This window comes from Cyphellophora attinorum (assembly GCF_001299255.1).
Source record: "Cyphellophora attinorum strain CBS 131958 chromosome Unknown Contig11, whole genome shotgun sequence".
NCBI lineage: Eukaryota > Fungi > Ascomycota > Eurotiomycetes > Chaetothyriales > Cyphellophoraceae > Cyphellophora > Cyphellophora attinorum.
This window is the reverse complement of record NW_017253239.1, coordinates 537,011-556,454: the sequence shown is the minus strand read 5'-3', so window position 1 is coordinate 556,454 and position 19,444 is coordinate 537,011. Positions and strand designations below refer to the sequence as shown.

The window sequence follows — 19,444 nt, the reverse complement described above, 5'->3', positions numbered from 1 at the left end:
TATGCATATGGCCGTTGCGCCCTTGCTCTCCTTTCTTCGCCCTCGGGGCGAAGGAGTTTGTGGCGAGGAGTGTACACAGAAAAGGTTTCGTGTTGTTGGATTTGCGGACCCGGTGCATTTATCGCAGTCGGAGATGCGTGTCGGAGTGGAACGATAAGTCTTTTTTTTTATTACGATCATAGTCCCTGATGCCCCTGAGCCTGCGCCTTTCCTCATTCTGTGGGAAATGCGGATGCGAAAGGAGGCTACGGGACTCTCGGAGACGAAGTGGTCTTTGTATCACGGAGCAGTGTTCTCGAGGGAACATCGAATGAATATGCTGGAAGTGGCGCTGATGTTGAGAGCACCCCTTTTTCCGTGGGGCCTACATCGAGCTCGGATTCCAACGCCGTTGGCAGTGCCTGATCCTTGGAGAAGGTACCGCCATACCTTACGCTTGGGACCCGAGGTGTGTATGACGGACAGGACCGAACGAAAGAAGGAGCCCATGCAGCTTTTTGCCTTCCTGGTCGTTCCCCACGGAAGCAAAGAGCAAGTGGAAGATCCCGCCCATCCCCCGATAGCTCTCCGCCGCTCTCGCCCTCGCATACCGGGCCTGGTGTTGGTGGGTGTATGTGAGCAGTCAGGGTTTGGAGGGATACTACAAACACAAGAAAAAAGCCGTGGACTGGATATTTCTTTCCAAGGCGATCATGCGCTTGCCGCCTCACGGGGTGACGGCGCAAACGACGTTCCTTACGAAAGCAATCGCCTTTTCCTAGAAGTAGTTTACTGAGAATGAGAATGAAAATCTAGTCTGACAAAAGAACACCTTCCTCTATTCTGCTCAGCTTCATTCCTTGCTCGTGCTCTGACATTCTGTCCGTGGTAGTCGCCCTTGGGCACGCCTGTAGCCGCGTCCGTGGGACTTCATGCCCGACATTGCTGTAGGGCCTGCCCTGTCTGAGATAAATCCTTCCGATTCATGCCATTGGCAGCCGCTTGCTGTGACATCCTTCTTTCGACCTTCTTGCCTGCGGCCTCTTCTGTAGCAAGACCAATCGGCTAACAGCGAACGCACCTGCCACGCAAAGGCCTCCCTGGGCAGGAGCAACCGGTTGACGATCCCTGCACCTGCCTAGCCTACACAAGGCACTTTGTGCGCCAGGAGACACCCATGTACAGCACTCGTACCTGCCTCGCCAGGCGCATCCCTGCAGCAGGAGCGATTGGGCGGTGGCAAACGCACCTGCCCGTCCAACGTCGTCGCTTCGCACGACCGGACGACGTAGCCATCAGAAAGGACTCTCGTTAGACCGGATGGCCATCCGCGTCTCGGTGCTTCGGACCTATCATGCCCGATTCACCTGAAGTGATGCTGTTGGACTTCTCCAGCAGCGTATTAGTCTCCTGCGTCTGCGCGTGCGTGGTCTCTTCGAAAGAACAGTTGGCGCACCGATCAGAAGACTTTTACGAGACCGGATGACTCAGCCTCAAGGAGGTCCTGGGGAGACCGGGTAACTAGATCGATTTCGGTCCCCTCGGCGGCGGCATCGGGCTACGAGTGGCTATCCAATGTGCTCGCTGTCATCACGTTACCCTATTGCCTAAGCCTTCGTAGGTATCGCTGAGTAGACTCTCATTTTCGTTCCATTACCTAGGTAGGCAATATGGGATATTGGGGGCAGTCCCGTGGGGTGGAGGAATTGCGTCATTCTCCAAATCGACGCCGTTCGCGCTTACTCTTGACAAAAATATTTTCGACCAATCCTGAAGGACATAAGCTTGCTCTCCTGCAGAAAGGCGTATCGATGTCATCCTCATGAGTCTTTTCGTCGCTTCCGCAAGTCCCTGTCGCCGACTAGTAACTCGGAAGCCATTGCGCTTGACCTCTGCCACACTCAACCAGCCGAGGTTCCTTTCTGCGACCGCAAAGATGGATGAGAAGTTCAAGCCAGCCAAGAGAGTCGCGGGACAGAAGCCAGATGTCTGGTCAATTGTCAATGAGGCGGCTGCTGCTTCGCCAAAGCAGCCCATAGTCAATATGGGACAAGGCTTCTTGTAAGTCGTCGCCCTTCAGGTTGTCACTGAGTACTGGGCGTTTCCCCATTAGCGCCCTCCCTGGCCGAGAAACCCAAAACGTTCAGTCCCTTTAGTCACAACCTGCCTGTCTGCGTGGAGTACCGATATCTAACATACATGCAGCGGCTATAACCCACCCAGATTCATACTCGACGCCGCCAAGAGCGCCCTCGACAGAGTCGAATGTAATCAATACTCGCCCACCAAAGGTCGGCCGCGGTTGAAGAAAGCCCTGGCAGACGCCTACTCGCCATTCTTCGGCAGGAAGCTTGACCCCGAGACCGAAGTCACCATCACCACCGGCGCCAATGAAGGTAAGCGCAGCCCATCCATCCAGTCTGTGATAACAGGTCGTGGGCGTTCTCCGCATTTCTAGCCAGGGAGAGCACTGGTGGTGTGATTTTCTCTTGCTGGTTGCTCAACATAATTCGGATGAGCCTCACTTGAGCGTCACTTTGTGGGAAAGAAGTACCTCGGGCTTTCTGGCCAGGGAGGGCGCTGTCGGATTTGCGGCTCCAACTGTAGAAAACGCTCACGACTTCTTGTTACAGCTTGCCACACTCTTCACCCAACCATAACTGACCCCAACACCAGGCATGCTCAGCGCCTTCATGGGCTTCATCGAACCAGGCGACGAAGTCATCGTCTTCGAGCCTTCTTCGACCAGTACCTCTCCAACATCGAGATGCCCGGCGGCACCATCCGCTACGTTCCCCTCCAACCTCCCAAAAACGGCGCCACACGCACGTCCTCCGCCGCCAACTGGACCATCGACTGGGACACTCTCGAATCCACTTTCAACGCCAAAACCAAGATGATCGTCATCAACACACCCCACAACCCCATCGGCAAAGTCTTCTCCAAAGACGAACTCACCCGCATCGGCGACCTCTGCCTTAAGCACAAAGTCCTCATCCTCTCCGACGAAGTCTACGACCGGCTATACTACGTCCCCTTCACCCGCATCGCCACCTTATCCCCTGAACTCGCCGAGATCACCATCACAGTCGGCTCCGCCGGCAAGAACTTCTACGCCACGGGCTGGCGCGTAGGCTACCTGATCGGCCCGCCCCAACTAATCAAATACGTCGCCGCCGCACACACCCGCATCTGCTACTCCTCCGTCTCTCCGCTTCAGGAAGCTGCAGCCATCGGCTTCGAGGAGGCAGACAAGAACGGCTTCTGGACTCCGCCGTCACAGAGATGCAAGGCAAGGTTCAACGCTTCTGCAAAGTGTTCGACGAATTAGGAATCCCCTACAGCATTCCCGAGGGAGGGTACTTCGTGCTGGCCAACCTGACGAAAGTGAAGCTGCCAGAAGGGTACGACTTCCCACCACAGGTCAAAGACCGCCCGAGGGATTTCAAGATGAGCTGGTTTCTGATCGTTGAGCTGGGCGTAGCGGCGATTCCCCCAACGGAATTCTACACGGACGAACGAGCTCATCTAGCCGAAGACTGGTTGCGGTTCGCGGTCTGCAAGAACGACGACGTGCTAGAGACTGCCAAAGACCGCCTGAGAGGGCTAAAGAAGTGGATGGTGTGAATGCTTTCGTTACAGAGACCTCCCTAGCATGGAAAAAATCAGGTCCGACTTTTAGTCAGTGACGCCAAAGTGACGCTCAAGCAAGAGAGAAGGTGACTTCAGTGCCATTTTGTAATTGTCGACTTTTCGACGCAGAGGCCTCCCTGGAGGTGATTCTAAGAATACCATGATTCCTCAACATAATCACCAACGCGACTGCCCCCAATATCCCATATTGCTTACCTAGATAATGGAACGGAAGTGAGTGTACTGTGGGCGCCTACTCAGCGAGACCTACGAAGGCCTAGGCAATTCGATATCATGTTGACATCGCGCACATTCGATAGCGGACTTGAAGACCAGAAAGACTTGCTGATGATCTATAGCACGCTGTACCAAGTATAACGATACCAGGAGGACGCCAACGCTATCTCAGTGCAGGAATCGTGCCTCTAAAATTTCACCTCGCATTCGGTCCAATTGAGCTCACCTACTTCCGCCAGACAGCCCTCTTCTTCGCCGCCACTCTCTGATGCCCCGGTCCACTTCCGCCACCGTTACTCCGTCCCTCACTAGCACAAAGGTGGCTCCCAGCTCCTTCTCGACATCGTGATTTCTAAACTCATCGTCGAAGAAGACCATGTCTGAGAATGCTATCTCTTTGCCTCCAGCAGCTAGGACTGACTTTTGGATGTTGATGAAGTGTGTGACTTTGCTGCCTGGGTACATCTGTGGGGCGGCGAAGAAGTCGAGGCCCCTCCGGGCAGGGGACGTGGAAGGCTCCTTGCGAAGTAGGTCCGAGACGGATATGCGCTTTTGTTGGGCTTGTTGCTGTGAAGTGCCGTATTCATGGAATTGACTTGCTCCGCTGGAAGAGTCCTCAACTTCACCGTCAGTCTCCTGGGCTTGTAGTGGCGGAACATAGAGACCACGCAACATTCGCCCCGCCAGATCGGGCGCATGCGTCCGACTTGCTACGCTCATCAGTACTCCTCGTGCTCTCGCAGCGGCAAGAACGGTAGGGACCTCGGCGTAGAAGCTGAATGATTCGTTGTAGGCGTCAAGCATGGCGGTATTGACATCCGATACATCTCCAGACTTGGACTTAGACTTGGATTTGCTGGAGGACGAGTTGGCGGGCTTGAGTGGCGGCGTGCAATGCGTGTCTACCCAGAAGGGCCAAAGAGTGTAGTCCAGGTCGAAGACGAGTAGGGCCGGGAGAGGATGCCCGTCGAGGAATGTCGAAGGAACAGGAATTGGGGTCGTGGAGCCTGGTTGATTGGATGGTGCCGAGAAGAGCGACTTCTTTGGCATGATGGCGGAGAATCTGGACTCGGCGGTTGAAGAAAGTGATAATGTGGAAGGAGAATTGGTGGACCTGGGACAAATTGCCGTTAGAGGAATGGACGAGTATGTGGCGGCTGGGACGTCGTGAGTGAGAAAGGCGAAGGAGGCGAGGAGGAAGGTGCTAGTCGTGCGGAGCGGTCGAAGCAGATTACGGCGCATATATCAATCTGTCTATAGTGACACAGAGAAGAGAGTTCAGGGCGTACAAGGCGAGTAAAGGTTGGGCTTTTGTGATCGCTGCATGACGTTGATTGGGATAAGGCTGAACCAAAGTCCTCCCAGGCTGAGGTTTTGTAAGGTGTCTTTTCGAGCTTTACGGAGTTGTCATCCTAGCCACCGAATGCGACTTTTCGATAGCACGACGCGCTTCTTGCTAACGTCTGGTGACTAAATACAAAAGCCCAGAGAAGAAGCAACGGTCAAAGCTACTTGCTGGGCAAGACCGTTTTCGACATGTCACGAGTCAGGTCAATCTGGCCCGTCGACCGGATCAGTCATGATGCTTGTTCCCAGAATGCTGTTGTGGCCCAGGCCTGGGCCTCATGACAAGTGCTCGAGCAACGATCTCCAGCGCAAGCCGCATGCAGCGTGGCCAATATTGATATATTGGCGGGGATGTGTTGGTCCTGATGCCCTTCCGAGACAGATCTTGATTGTGCCAAGGCGCAAGAGGTAGGTGCTACGTGAGGTAGGTACAGTGTGTTAGAGGACAAAAGAACGCCCTTTCCCACTCATCAGCATAGTCAATCACTTTTCTACTGCATTACAGGATGGACGAATCAAGCGCCGAGCTAGCCTCCATCACTCGTCGCGCCGAGCTACCGCACTCGACTGCATTTCTGAAGCCTCGACAAGATCAACAAGATGAATCTTACACTTGGAATACAGACCTGGTCACTTGTGGTTACTTCAGAGATAGCGATAGTAAGTGTTGCAACGTGCTCTCGGCATGATTCTGACGCTACTAGATCGGGAGTCAACCTATACATGTGGCACAAGTTGCCAGTGTGGAATCGGAGCCAACCCACCAGATGAAAGCGTGTTTGGAGTCTGCGGCGTGAATCCCTCCACTGAGCTCTCCTGCTTATATTCGACTAAATGTTACGATAACGGAAACAAGGGAAGAGACAACGAATTGTACTGGTAAGGAACTTTATCTCCAGCGCCTGATCTTATACTTAACAACGCAGTGAGGACTACCCGGATCGTCCACATTGCGTTCAACTGAGCTGGACAGACCTACATGTTACGGCATGGACATGTATGAGCGAAGCCCACGAAAAGCTCGAGTTGGGATATAACTCGGCCGACCCCATCACTCCGGCAAGCGACTACTCCAGCACCAGCGTTAGTGACTCCGCCACGGATCCTACGACAGGACCAACGAGAACTAGTTCCAGTAGTTCTAAGTCACTCTCCAGAACCTCGCCTAGGCCAACAAGTGCTTTGACATCCGCTACGGGAGGAGGTGCTGTCCTGCCATCGCAAAGCTCAGGAAGCTCAAGCCGGATCCCAGCTGCAGCAATAGGGGGCATAGCGGGTGGCTGCGTCGCTTTGCTGGCCGTCGTCATCGCAGTCATGTTATGGATTAGATCCCATCGCAAGACGAAGCAAGAGAACCACGCACGAGTCAGTACAATGGGCAACGAGGGTCCGGTTGGACCGTTGCCGCTGCCATTTCCGCCCCCAACAGGTGCAGTTGAGAAGGATGCAGAGCCAGCACCAGGTGGGACACCTAAAGCAAATCCATCGGACCAGACCTTGCCACCATCTCGAGGCACAAATGGCCCAGTCTCACCTGTATCGTCACCTAGTTTGTCGCCTGCTCCAAACGATAAATCTCACTTCTCGGCTGCGATTTCATCATTGAACTCAGATGAGATCGGACGACTATCCACACAACCTTCGTTCACAAGTCTTGGCACATCAGCGTACAAGGCCTTCTCGAGCAACCACGTCCATCAACTGCCAACAGTGAGAGATCCTCCGCCCTATCCGAGCGACTCCATGGTTGATCGCAGCTGGTATGACCCCAACAGAGCTAGTGAGCTACCCGGGGTAGCCATTCCCTATCCTAATCGAAACACGGTGGTGAGCGAGCTCATGGGTTCTGTGCCGGAGTCACGGGGCCAGCGTTGAGGCACGCGTGGGCTTCAGCATCTTGTTTTATAAGTACCATGGGTGGCGTCGAGTGTCTTTCTCGTGTGTGATGGGAAGGGCAACCGGGAATGTACTTAGCCATCTGTGCGTCGAGAAGGCCGGGGTCCCTATCGAGGATCTCAACGCCTATAATAGCAAGCAATAACCTGATCGGAAGATGACGGACTGTCAGTGCAAGGCCTTCGTCTTGTGTAACACATCGAACAGAGCCACGATCATCTGTGAGCGGTAGAATGATAATGAAGAGCAGGCACTCGGGCAGACTCGGAGGCGGTCACGACCTTGGCACGGAAAGAGCACATGCGAACCCCACCTCTTTGTGTGCCTCTTCGCGGGGCTGATGCCCGTGTCGTTCCCTCTCCAATTCATCGTGCTCCAGCTCCCATCACAAAACTTTGCTGACGATTCGATTGCTTCGGTAGTGAACGCGAAAGTACCGAAGCGCCCGCCCGGTTGCAAACGGGCAGCTAGGTATTGTTGATGATCCACGTCGGGAAGACCTCGACGGTACACTGATGTAAAAGGAACTGCACGACCACTTCCGAACCTACTTCCCTTTCTTGCTCCAACCCTGTGTGATATCATCTGCTGTTCCTGAATCGTGAAACGACCACGCTTTCGTCTCCTTTGAACCGAGGTCTGATCGTGTCCTCGTGCTTCGTCCTTGCAATCACACTGCCCTCGCCGTCGACCACCCCGCGAGCAATTACAGATCTATACATTGCAGCACAGCAGCCATCCATCCATCCACCCACCATGGCCACAAACGGCACTAAGGCCAACGGCAACGGCGAGACCGGCGTCGGCGCAGAAGCCATCAACTACGACATCATCACCCTCACAAGACACTTGACAGAAGAGCAAGTCAAGCATCGAGAAGCGACCGGTGACTTCACGTATGTTCAGAGCCCTCCCTAGCACGCTCCCGCTAACTTCTCCTCTACAGACTCCTCTGCCACGCCCTCCAGTTCTCCTTCAAGTCCATCGCCTACTACATCCGCCGAGCCACCCTCATCAACCTGACAGGCCTAGCTGGCTCCTCGAACACGACGGGCGATGACCAGAAGAAGCTCGACGTCATCTCCAATGACCTCTTCATCTCCGCCATGCGTGGCTCCGGTCGCTGTCGAGCTCTGATTTCGGAAGAGGAGGAACAGGTCATCTACTTCGACGAGCACCCAAAAGCACGCTATGTAGTCGCCTGCGACCCCATCGACGGCTCCAGCAATCTAGACGCAGGCGTCTCAGTCGGCACGATCTTCAGCATCATGAGACTGCCAGACAGCGTGGTCGAGAGCGGCGCACGGCCCAGTGTGGAAGATCTGTGCATGCCCGGCACAGAGCTCGTGGCGGCTGGGTAAGCCATTCCTCCCCTTCTGAAAACCCCAGATCAGCCTATACTAACCTCTTCCCCAGCTTCACAATGTACGGCGCCTCCGCCCAACTAGTCATCACCATGCGCGGCGGCACGGTCAACGGCTTCACCCTCGACAACGCCCTCGGCGAATTCATCCTCACCCACCCCAACATGTCCATCCCCAAATCCCGCGCCATCTACTCCGTCAACGAAGGCAACTCGCTCTACTGGCAGCCCAAAACCGTCTCCTACTTCAACTCGCTCAAATCCCCCTCTGACTCCCACCCCGACCCGTCCAAATTCAAGCCCTACTCGTCCCGATATATCGGGTCTATGGTTGCAGACGCGTACCGGACGTTGCTGTATGGAGGAATTTTCGCGTACCCGGCGGACAAGAAGAGTCCGAAAGGAAAACTGCGGATTTTGTATGAGTGTGCGCCGATGGCGATGGTGATGGAGAATGCGGGCGGTAAGGCGGTGGATAGTAACATGAAGCGGATGATGGAGGTGAAGCCGGAGGGGATACATGATCGGAGTGGGATTTTTATGGGGAGTGAGAAGGAGATTGAGAAGGTGCTGGAGGCGCATAAGTAGGTTGGGTACTTATTGTATGGAACGACAGCTGCCGTATCAACAGTCAGCACATCTTCAATCTCCGTGCTCTCTTCGCAACCATGGGATCCCCGTTATCCGAGCGCATGCGTGCCTTTTATGAATTGTATTCCCTGCTTCGTTTGTGTAAGACGCTGCTAGCCCTCTCATAAGCTCTCACTGCGCAGCGATGCCACTCAGGCCCTTCAGCGCCTCTTTGACTTCCGCAGCAAGTGATTCGTTCGCAAACTTGCCATAGCGTAGATCGCTCAGCCCGCCCACGGTCTCCTTCATGCTGGCCATCAGCGAGTCTGACTCTTCGTTGAATTGGGTGATCTCGGTTTCGAGGGCGGAAACGGCGGACTGCATCGCGGCGAGCAGCGATGACTTAGTGTGGAAAGGCTGTGCTTGCTCGTGATAAGAGCTTGGGAGTGCGAGGCCGCGAGGGCCGTGGAAGGCTGTGTCGAGTAGCTGATCGATTTTCTGGGCGTCGAGAACGGGTGGAGGGGACGACTGCTCTGGTGGTGGTGAGGAGGAAGGGGACTCCGGTATCTCCTGCTCTGAGTCGGCCTCAGACTCTGAGCCGTTGTTGTCTGAGTTGTCTTCGTCCTCGTCGTTCTGGTCATCGTCGTCTCCATTTTCGGTCTCAGGTCGTCGTGATCGTTGAGGTATAGAGGTAGATGTGGTTGATGAGGCTCCTCGTGAGGTCGGGCGTGTGCTTCGTCTCGTACCGCGGTTAGCTCCCTGTTCAACCTCCTCATCGTCTTCATCGCTGCTGTCCAACTCCTCGGCATCATGCATCCGCTTCCGCTTCCGCCGCCCGCTCAGCTCAAGCTCGACGCTGGGCTCCCTCCTCAGGTCAACAATCATTTGCCCGTCATCACCACCATCCATCTCCCGTGCAGTCTCCCTCCACAACCGCGCCAGAATCGTGCCCTCCTTACTGCACTCCCACCTGATATTCGATTTGACGCTGTCGAGCACATGGCTTCGCTGTGCTTGTAGGTCCGTGTAGAGTTTCCGGAGGGATTTGGCCAGGGAGACATCGTTGCGGACATGTGTGGGAAAGAGGCGAGGAAGGCCTTGTAGGGGAGGATGGTGGGGAGGGAGGAGGGTTGCAGGAGGTAGCGGTTGAGGATTTGGAATTCGCTTGGGGGTCCTGGCGGTGGCATGCTGATGGTGGTGTGTGGGCTGCTCACAATGGCCGTGGTATGGGGTGGTCTGTGGCTTTCTGGCAGGTAGAATGGTCAGTAACAAGATTCTAGACTTGCATCGAGGTGGTTTAGCAGCATCTGCCCAATATGGGCGTTGGAAGTTCAAAATTTGGTCACCACAGCGTCCTCCCAAACACCAGATCTTGAAAATGAGTCAATAGTCAAACCAATTCAATCACTCAATTGCTGCACCTCATTCACCATCCAAAATTCACCTCACACCAGTGACTGCACGCCATTCACACAGCACATTCACTACAGCACCTTCACTAGCGCCCATTCACTGCACCATGGTCACCCACCAGCCCAGCTTCAGCCCAGTAAGTTAGCCCTCAGGCAAAAGTGAGACTCGAGTGAACGACAAGATCTCAAGGCTCAATGAGACTGAACCGAGTGACCTCTAATAACAATCCTACAGCCCTCTCCAACTCCAGAACCTCTTCGAGGCGCGGCGCGACCGCTCCCTCTCTTTCCCCTGTCCGAGCTTGCCGGCCCAAGCCGGAGAAGCCGGAGCATGACCAGGGAGGGAGCGAGGGAGCGGGAGCGCGCGCCGGACAGATTCGCCGACGAGGCTGGTGGCGCTGGGGGCGAGGAGGAAGAACAGCAACAGCAGCAGGAGGAGGAGACTCACCGAAGTCTTCTGGTTGCGCTTTCGCTTCTGGTCTTGGTTGTGGGTGGGCTCTTGTGGGTGGGAAGGAGGACGAGGAAATAAGGCAACCAACGCGTAAGTTTTGGTGAGCGCGTCCTAGTTTTAGGCGTCGACTTTTGCCAAGACGCCCTCACTAGTAAACGCGCTATTCTGCTTTGAATCTTCGTCACTTCTGCTTCACATCCAACTTCTGCTGTGCAATTCATAGGCGACATCTGACACCAATCAGGCGGCCTTCATAGATATCCGAAATCATATCACACAGACCGCCAAGATGCCCTCAACCGACTCGAAACCACAGTACGCCAAGGACGAAAAGACACTGTGTTTCCATGGCGAACTCCTGTACGAGGCAAAGATACTAGAACTCAAGCGAATAGATCCCAAGGACAAGACAAGTCCATACGAGTATCGGGTGCACTACAAGGCTGGAAGGCCACGTAGGTCGCCCTGAATCCCCATTCTACAGCTACCAGACACTAACATACCCTGCTTTAGATGGGACGACTGGGTAACCGAATCCCGCCTCCGCAAATTCAACGACGACAACAAAGAACTCGCCGCCAACCTCCGCCGCGAAGCACAAGCCCAGAACGCCGCCGCAAAAAAGCAAACTACCACTACCATCACCTCCAAAGCCCGCCCGACCACTAAAGGAACTAGCGACAATGCATCCCATCGAGACTCCCAAGACCGCGACCAATCCGCTCCTCCTCGCGGCACCAAACGACAACGACACGACAACGACCTCGAGAAGGAAGAGCACTTTACCAACCGGCCATCTATCCGCCTCTCAATCCCAGACCACCTCAAAGCCCTCCTTGTGGACGACTGGGAAAATGTTACGAAGTCATTGCTTCTAGTTCCGCTTCCCTCACAAGCCCCCGCAAACTTCATAATCGACACCTACTACGCCGCCGAATCGCCCAACCGCCGCCTCGGCAGCGCCGACGCCGACATCCTGCTCGAACTCTGCTGCGGCCTGAAGCTCTACTTCGAGAAATCCCTCCCCAAGATCCTCCTGTACCGCTACGAACGCGCTCAACTAGCGGAAGTGCGCAAACTCTGGGAGAACGCGAACGGGAAGTATCCGGAGTGGGAAGGGAAGGGTCCTGGGGATTGCTACGGTGCAGAACATCTAGCGAGGATGCTGGTAAACATGCCGGAGATCATCGCACAGACGAATATGGACGTACAGAGCGTGGGAAGGCTGAAAGAGGAACTGCAGCGGTTCTGTGCGTGGTTGAGTCGCAACAGTGAGAAGTTTTTTGTCGCCCGCTATGAGAAACCCGGCGGGGAGTACGCTGAGGCCGTGCAGCGCTAACAAGCTGTTCGGACAAGAAATGAGCGCCAGATTTCTCGCAGCGGCCTCCCTGGCGGTCAAATTTCGATAGATTCAATCTGCGACTTGAGGCTCAAGTGAGGCTCCTCCCAAACTTCCTGGCTTGATCTTGAAAAAGCCCAGCCCTCAGAGCCCGCCCTGGCTCGATCTTCAAAACAGTTCCAGTCCCTCAGAGGCCGCCCTGACTCGCAAATCCTGAGGTTCAATTGACCCGCCAGATTCCTCTCAGCGCCCTCCCTGGCGGTCAAACTGATGAGTTTAGATTCTGCGACTTGAGGCTCAAGTGAGGCTCCTTCCAAACGTCCAGCCTCTCAATCTTCGCAACCAGTTCCAGCCCCTCAGAGCCCGCCCTGACTCAAAAATCTTGTGGTTCAACTGACCCACCAGGTTATGGGAGCAAGAGCTGGGCGTTCTCTCCAGCACATAATTCGAAAATTGCCAACACTTCTGCAGCGCCCTCCCTGGCCAGAAAGTCTGCAAAGAAGTTTCCTACGAGATGACGTTCAAGTGAGGTTTATCCAAAACGCAGCCTGCTCAATCAGCGAGCCAATATCAGACCTTCAAAGCCAGAGCCCGCTCTGGAGGTAATCATCACAGTCTATGAGTGCGCGAAAAAATTCTGCCAGAAAGAGGGGTTTTACCATTAGATAGACATGGACACATCAGGGGCCTCCCTGGGCCTTATTCTGACATATCATGCTAGTAGTCTTCATCCGCAAGCACTAGCTCGTCTAGACCCTCCGCATACCTCACCGCCTCCTCTTTGGGCTCGTCAGCTTTCCTCTTCAGGCCCTTCTGCTCCTTCTTCCCTTCTTCTTCAGCAAGCACCTGCTGCCACTCCCTGTCGCGAGGTATGAAGAGCCGGGTGGGGAGTACGCTGAGGCTGTACAGCGGTTAGATGCGTGAGGGGGAGGTTTCGCGGTAGGCGTTGGGGAATGCTATCTTTACGTTTGGACAAGCCAGAGGCCGCCCGGAAGGGGTGAAAACAGCATGTTGACTGCACGGAATGAAATTGATCGAGGGTATCACTATCGGACTGAATCTTAGCCACAGCGCCCTCCCTGGCCGAGTCCAAGTCCAGCAAGCGCTTCAAAAGTCCTCGTCGGCAAGCACCAACTCTTCGCCCTCCACAACACCTTCTGCGTCCCCTGTGGAGCCCGCCCCATTCGTTCTTCGCTGCTCTCCTGGCTCTCTAGCTTTCCTCTTCAGTCCCAGCCTGTCCTCCTCCTCTGCTAGCACTTCCTCCCGCTCCTCATCATCCAAGTCCTCGTCCACCCCTTTCGTGCCTGGAAGGTTGTCGTCTTCGAGGAATACGCGTCCTTCGAGTTCTGGTGGTAGGTATTCTTGCTTGACGCGTCCGCCCATGTAGTCCGGATTGTATTTGTATCCCTTGCCGACGCCCATGTCCTTGAGTAGCCTCGTCGGCGCATTACACAGATGCGGTGGAACCTTCAACCCCATCACCCCTTCCTCCTTGCCCACAGCATGCATGGCAGCGGCTAGGCCGCGGTAGCTGCGCGTACTTTTTGGTGCAAGGGCAAGTGCTACGGCGCAGTGTGCTAGGTTGATCCTCGCTTCCGGCAGCCCTACCTTTTCACACGCTGTGTAGGTAGCTGTAGCGAGGCTGAGCATTGAATTGTCAGCAAGTCCGATGTCCTCGCTCGCAATCACAATCATGCGGCGCGCGATATACAGCGGATCCTCACCCGACTGCAGCATGAGGGCAAGGTAGTATAGTGCGCCATCGGGTGACGAGCCGCGGATGGATTTGTGGAAGGCGGAGATGGCGTTGTAGTGCGCGTCGCCAGCGCGATCGTAGAGGAGAGTCTTCGTCAAATGCGGTTTGAGTTGGGCCAGGGTGAGTTCGGGGTCTGTGGCAAGCAGGGAGAGGGTCAAGGCGAGGAGGTTGAGGGCGGTCCGGGCGTCGCCGGTTGAGGTGGTGGCGAGGAAGGGGATGAGCTCGTCGCTTTCCGGAGAGAGGAGGGTTGCCGTGTGGAGGGGTGAGTCCTCCGTCGTGGTGGCCAGCTCAGCAGCCAGCGCGCGTCGTAGGATCGTCTCAGTGTCCGCCGGAGTGAGCTGCTCAAGCACGAACACCCGACACCGACTCAACAACGCCCCCTGCATCTTGAAACTCGGATTCTCAGTCGTAGCACCCACAAGCGTAACCTCCCCCTTCTCAACCGGCCCCAGGAAAACATCCTGCTGACTCCTCGAGAACCGATGGATCTCGTCACAGAACAATATCGTCTTCCGCCCAGTCAAGCCCAACTCATTCCTTGCCTCACCGAACAATTTCTTCAGTTCCCCAACGCCAGTCGAGGTGGAGTTGATCTCGACGAAGCGCGAGTTGCAGGTTGAGGCGATGATGCGTGCGATCGTGGTCTTCCCTGTGCCGGGCGGGCCCCAGAGAATGAGTGAGGGAATGGTGTTGCTTTCGATCAGGCCGCGCAGGAGGCCGTTGGGTCCGATCAGGGCTTGTTGTCCGGCGATGTCGTTGAGAGTGTGTGGGCGCATACGTTCGGGGAGGGGTGCGTTGGGAGAGAGCTTGGGCTTCTTGCGGAGGGGAGGGGAGTCGGGCGCTGCGGAGGGCTGGTCGGTAGTGGGTGTGTGGTGGCCATTTTGATCAGTGTTGGCAATGGGTGTAGTGGTGGTTTCGGCGAATGTTCGTTTCTTGTAAGAGGTGGAAGTAGAGAGCGCTGGTGGAAGGCTTGGGGACGAGGTTGGGTGGTCGCCATTGATACCGCCTGTACCATTGAGCGTGCTCTCTTTCTTCGCTATAGGCGTCTTGAAGAAGCTGGACACAGGTGTTGAGGACCTGCTGATACCTCCATTCTCGCCGTTCTCGAAATGGGACTCGCAGCCAGAGTCGATGTGGTCATTGATCCTGTTCGCATTGACTGATTTGCCGCAGATCGGGCACGAGACCATTGTAGTCAGTCATGCCTTGACCACCACGTCCGTAGTAGCAGACGAAGGTAGGCGCACTCGCTGCAGAAACGAAGAAAGGAAGAGTCTCGAATAATTGTGGTCATCGCGATGAGATCATTCATTGATACGAAATACGATAGCCGCTGAGACGCGTTCACGCGTTGTGGCCGCGCCGGAACAACGATACGGCAGGCTACGCAGTGACAGAGGCCGCCCTGGCCAGCCAAATCGCGAGCAGTAGGTACTAAAGACAGGATCACGAGAGCATATACTCGAGATTCTTCTACCACATGCTTCGAAGGTTAAGGTATTGTTACATAAAGCTGAAGCCTGCCCTGGCTGGCTATTTGCATGCTAAGGGTATCAATCATGCCAAAGCTTGACTTCTTCCTCACTTGTCACTCACTCACTGCCCGCTCTCGTGTCATGTCGTATGAAATGTTGTTACACACCTCCCTCCTCCCATCTGCCCCGCCCTCATGAAGGCCTCCCCGGGTGCGCAGCAAGTTGCTGTTCTTTCGCCTCACGCGCAGCAATTCGCTGTTCCGTCGCCTCACGCCATTTGGTAAGTGCACCGAATACCAGCCGACGCCTGTACACCCTATCAGCCCTTTCCTCCAGAGCGCGCTCAAAACGGCTAACAGCAGAAGCAGCTTCCTATGCGCCTCTTGACCGCCGTCTCGAGCTGGTTGGCATCGAGATCTCAATGACATCGTCCTGGTCCTCTTGGCCATCGAACTCCGACACCGGCTCCTCCTCAGGACTCCTGCCGTATGGGTTGCCCAGCTTTTCTCGATCTGCCGCACTCATCATCTCCTCTTCTTCATCACTGCTGTTAGGGCCCTCCTCAGTGGGAGCGACCATCTCGCCCATCTCGTCGTCGTCATCGTCGATGTCCAGCGGCCGGCGCTCAAGGCTGGTGCGCGCTTCAAGAGGTGGGGTCTCGCCGTCCGGATCAGAGTTGGAGTCGGAGGAGGAGTCGTCAAGGTCATCAAAGCCACCACGGGTCTTGCCACCGCTACCAGCGGAGAAGAGGCTGTTCAGACCTCTGGAAGCCGAGAAGCCATGTGCGTTAGTGGAGGAATTACTGAAGGGGTTATTGCTGTTGCTTCGCTTGCCAAAGGTGGTGATATCTTGCTCTTCTTCGTCCAGGGAAAACGGATCATTGCCATCTTGCTCGTCATTGTCGTGAAGTGATGAGAAAGGGTCGTCGTTTTCTGCGCCGAATTCTGAAGCGGCGGCCTCTTGCTGCTCTTCCTGCTTGCGAGCAAGTCGGTCTGCCAGTCGACGTCGAGCACGTGATGGCTCAATGTTCAGAGGTGCTGGTGGTGGAGGGATGAGCGGTACTGGAGCGTTCGGATCTTCTGGTACTGCAGCCATGCGGCTCGCCTCTTCGTCCTCGCCTTCCTCCATGTCCTCATCATCATCGTCCGATGATGAGCCGAAGCCACTCATTGAGCCTCCACTAAATGCACCACCGCCAGTATGATTCAGCTGCTGGTTCTGGAGCTCAACACTGTCAAGAGCTTGACCACCGCCGAGACCAGCATTTTGTAGCGCCGTAGAAGCACCAAGGCCGCCGGAGTTAACTGCATTGAGGACTGCCTGCCGTGGTCCAAGTCCATTTTCTGGACGGAAGCCACCGAGAATGGCGTTATCTCTCTCGCGTGTCTCAGCCAGCGTCTTGGTAACGTATTCCTCCCAGTCTTTGCCATAGATGCAATCTTGCACCATCGGAGACAGCTGCTCTCTCGGCTGACGTTCACCGAACTTGACCACTTCCTCGGCGACCAAGGTCAGATGTCCCATATAGCCCAGACGCATGTTCTTGGTCTGTTGAGCTTCATCGCTACGTCGCTGACCCTCTATGATCTGCTCAGTTATGCGACCGGTCTCGAACAGGTCAAATGCTAGGCTTCTGTTGTACCCTCGATCCATAGGCCCGTTGAAGACTTGCTGAACCACATCATACACCACGTTGTGCAAGAAGTTGTTCCACGGGAAGCGGAAGAAGAAGCTCAATATTGTCGGGACAACCTGGTTCTCGACGAACATGATCTTCAGATAGTCGCCCACGACGGGCTTGTCATCACTGACAACGCTTTGATCGCCGTGCATGGTGGAGTCTTCAGCAATTTGTGTGTTTTCGCCTTCGACCTGGCTACTAGTGAGGACGTTGCTATTCTTCGTAGACAGCGGACTGGGAGGCGTAGGAGGTGGCTCTGGACTGCTTGGAGTTGGTGTCTTGTTTGGATCCTTACTGGCAAACAGTGGTGCAGGTTTATCTTCCGGGTGAGGCGATATTGGTGAAGCTGTAGAAGCCTGAGGGGAGGTCGAGGTGACGGTGGCATCTTCGAGGCTCAGTCTTCTGACTTGTTTCGAAAGACCTTGCGTCGGTGATGCAGGTGTGTCTGCAGATAATTCGTGATGAGCTCGGACTGGTGACAGCGGCTCATCGACCAGATCATCCCGCTTCCCGAGCGATTTTGGCTCAGCCGGTTCAGCCTCTTCTGCTGCGACCTTCTCAAAGCCATCATCTTCGCTGTTGTTAGCGACGCGTAGCTCATCGGTCGACGTAGATGCGGAAGGCGTCCATCCAGTCTCGAATCTGGACGAGGTAGCGGAAATGTCCACGGTCGAATCTTCCGACTGCTTGGTAGCGATGAAGGCTCCAGATGCACGCAGACGCTCTCTTTCCTCATCGCGGGCCTTGACAAATTCCTCACTTCCGCGTTCGTTGAGCAACACCATATTACTACAGTGCAAGAGTTCCGCCATCAATTCGCAAGTCTTGAAGCGATCAAACCCAAGTGGCTCAATTCTCGCACCCCATGCTGACTTCAACTCGCCTCGTTCAACGATCGATGTGGTGTCGCCTACTGTGACAGTGTGTCGAGGACTGAGAATGAGCTCAGTGAAATCTGGAACATGCTTGGCGAACAAGCGCAATAATGTGCCTAGATAGATAGGATCATGACTCGTTGGCGGAGAATCTGCAGAAGCCCCACCTTCGGATCGTAGTCTGAGTTGTTCTTGCGAATGACTTCAATGACGATGCCAACTCCCACAGTCAGCGGGTTGCCACCTTGCAGCATAGCGGAGATCAGGGTTTCCATGCAAGATTCCGAGACAAGTTGCCGAGTCAGGCTGTTTGGACCAATACATGACTGCTGGTCTTGCGCCGCATTTGCTGAAATAGTGATGATAGCTTTGAGGAAGTCTCCAGCTGACGTCTGTGTTGAAGAATTGCAATCCGGTGAGAGATTTGCAAGCAGCATGGGGATAAGATCTTGCGAATGCAGCCAATCCACTATTCCTGCTCCACCCTCGGCTTTGTCGAGGCTGATGATCTTGAGCAGAAGGTCCATGACCATAGGACAGTCTACGTGCTGCAGGATAGCAGGCACGATGTCAGGCAGCGACTTGAAGAAGTCCAACATATCTTCCGTCTTCTTCTCAAGTAAGCACTCATTGACTTTGGTGAAGTATCCGGCCTGCAATGGCTCGAGTGAAGGTGGCTTGCGTAGGAAATCCCAGAACTCGGTCAGGTATTGAGTATTGGCCATCAGCGCCTCGGTGATGGACCATGTCTCACAGGACAAGATCTCGCACGCGACATATGCATATTTCAACCGCTTCTTCTCGGACTCATCCTGCTCTTGGTCGACTGCTGGTTCTTCGTCGTCGTCTTCTGGTGCCTTCTCTGAAGATGCTGCGGACTTTGCTGGTGGAGCAATGACATATTGCAGAAGCGCGTGCAGGTTATCATCATCGCGAAGAACCTCGATAAGCTTGGTGTGGTGCGACTTCAGTTCCTGGATGAGGTCTGATTCCTCGAGCAACTCTTCGAGCTTGAGATTCTGCTTGTCCAGCAGCGTATCGATTGTCGATACATTGGAGTATCCTCCAAAACGCCAGAACATTGTGTGGGTATGTAAGTGCGAGCTGCGCAACCGTGCAACCGTGTTCTCAGCGTGGCTGCAATAAGGGCATGGAATTGTGTTTAGAGGGTGAACAGCACATTGGAGGCCGCCCTGGCACTATTAGACAGTCAGTAAGGTGATTCGTAGAATTAGGAGAAGACACGGCGATGCGTACCTGTGACAAAAGAGTGACTAGAAGAGAAGTAGCAAGATGGGAGGGATACAAAGTGTCAAAGAGGCCGCCCTTCTCCTCCCAGGCGCACTCTGAAAAGGTGTGTGCAAGATACTTAAGTAGAAAGAGAAGTTAACGTAGTGAGGAAGTCGCGCAGCGCCCGAAGTGACCAACTT

General features: G+C 54.9%; 11 protein-coding genes across 11 annotated transcripts; 5 read left to right on the top strand and 6 right to left on the bottom strand.

Annotated features, from left to right (window-relative positions):
• Positions 1-1,915: 1,915 nt before the first annotated feature.
• Positions 1,916-3,606, top strand: AB675_10743 (putative aminotransferase; the record flags this gene model as incomplete). The annotated part of the gene is made up of 5 exons (XM_018139534.1): positions 1,916-2,040; positions 2,185-2,375; positions 2,656-2,705; positions 2,729-3,276; positions 3,324-3,606. The coding sequence occupies 5 exons, from the start codon at positions 1,916-1,918 to the stop codon at positions 3,604-3,606; spliced, it is 1,197 nt and encodes a 398-aa protein (XP_018000723.1).
• A 465-nt stretch (positions 3,607-4,071) lies between these two features.
• Positions 4,072-4,899, bottom strand: AB675_10742 (putative magnesium-dependent phosphatase P8B7.31; the record flags this gene model as incomplete). The annotated part of the gene is made up of 1 exon (XM_018139533.1): positions 4,072-4,899. The coding sequence occupies one exon, from the start codon at positions 4,897-4,899 to the stop codon at positions 4,072-4,074; it is 828 nt and encodes a 275-aa protein (XP_018000771.1).
• An 803-nt stretch (positions 4,900-5,702) lies between these two features.
• Positions 5,703-7,071, top strand: AB675_10741 (uncharacterized protein; the record flags this gene model as incomplete). The annotated part of the gene is made up of 3 exons (XM_018139532.1): positions 5,703-5,856; positions 5,901-6,075; positions 6,123-7,071. 3 exons carry the CDS (start codon positions 5,703-5,705, stop codon positions 7,069-7,071), a joined length of 1,278 nt encoding a protein of 425 aa, XP_018000811.1.
• Positions 7,072-7,848: 777 nt separating this feature from the next.
• AB675_10740 (Fructose-1,6-bisphosphatase) lies at positions 7,849-9,043 on the top strand (the record flags this gene model as incomplete). Its single annotated transcript, XM_018139531.1, has 3 exons — positions 7,849-7,988; positions 8,039-8,449; positions 8,509-9,043. The coding sequence occupies 3 exons, from the start codon at positions 7,849-7,851 to the stop codon at positions 9,041-9,043; spliced, it is 1,086 nt and encodes a 361-aa protein (XP_018000862.1).
• A 174-nt stretch (positions 9,044-9,217) lies between these two features.
• AB675_10739 (uncharacterized protein) lies at positions 9,218-10,212 on the bottom strand (the record flags this gene model as incomplete). The annotated part of the gene is made up of 2 exons (XM_018139529.1): positions 9,218-9,934; positions 9,985-10,212. The coding sequence occupies 2 exons, from the start codon at positions 10,210-10,212 to the stop codon at positions 9,218-9,220; spliced, it is 945 nt and encodes a 314-aa protein (XP_018000698.1).
• A 332-nt stretch (positions 10,213-10,544) lies between these two features.
• On the top strand, positions 10,545-10,966 carry AB675_10738 (uncharacterized protein; the record flags this gene model as incomplete). Its single annotated transcript, XM_018139528.1, has 2 exons — positions 10,545-10,574; positions 10,673-10,966. The coding sequence occupies 2 exons, from the start codon at positions 10,545-10,547 to the stop codon at positions 10,964-10,966; spliced, it is 324 nt and encodes a 107-aa protein (XP_018000645.1).
• A 211-nt stretch (positions 10,967-11,177) lies between these two features.
• Positions 11,178-12,227, top strand: AB675_10737 (Chromatin modification-related protein eaf3; the record flags this gene model as incomplete). Its single annotated transcript, XM_018139527.1, has 2 exons — positions 11,178-11,347; positions 11,402-12,227. The coding sequence occupies 2 exons, from the start codon at positions 11,178-11,180 to the stop codon at positions 12,225-12,227; spliced, it is 996 nt and encodes a 331-aa protein (XP_018000836.1).
• A 717-nt stretch (positions 12,228-12,944) lies between these two features.
• AB675_10736 (uncharacterized protein) lies at positions 12,945-13,237 on the bottom strand (the record flags this gene model as incomplete). The annotated part of the gene is made up of 2 exons (XM_018139526.1): positions 12,945-13,128; positions 13,194-13,237. 2 exons carry the CDS (start codon positions 13,235-13,237, stop codon positions 12,945-12,947), a joined length of 228 nt encoding a protein of 75 aa, XP_018000785.1.
• A 97-nt stretch (positions 13,238-13,334) lies between these two features.
• On the bottom strand, positions 13,335-15,173 carry AB675_10735 (uncharacterized protein; the record flags this gene model as incomplete). The annotated part of the gene is made up of 1 exon (XM_018139525.1): positions 13,335-15,173. One exon carries the CDS (start codon positions 15,171-15,173, stop codon positions 13,335-13,337), a length of 1,839 nt encoding a protein of 612 aa, XP_018000928.1.
• A 657-nt stretch (positions 15,174-15,830) lies between these two features.
• On the bottom strand, positions 15,831-17,924 carry AB675_10734 (Extragenic suppressor of kinetochore protein 1; the record flags this gene model as incomplete). Its single annotated transcript, XM_018139524.1, has 1 exon — positions 15,831-17,924. One exon carries the CDS (start codon positions 17,922-17,924, stop codon positions 15,831-15,833), a length of 2,094 nt encoding a protein of 697 aa, XP_018000883.1.
• A 206-nt stretch (positions 17,925-18,130) lies between these two features.
• AB675_10733 (Extragenic suppressor of kinetochore protein 1) lies at positions 18,131-19,096 on the bottom strand (the record flags this gene model as incomplete). The annotated part of the gene is made up of 1 exon (XM_018139523.1): positions 18,131-19,096. The coding sequence occupies one exon, from the start codon at positions 19,094-19,096 to the stop codon at positions 18,131-18,133; it is 966 nt and encodes a 321-aa protein (XP_018000607.1).
• Positions 19,097-19,444: the final 348 nt, after the last annotated feature.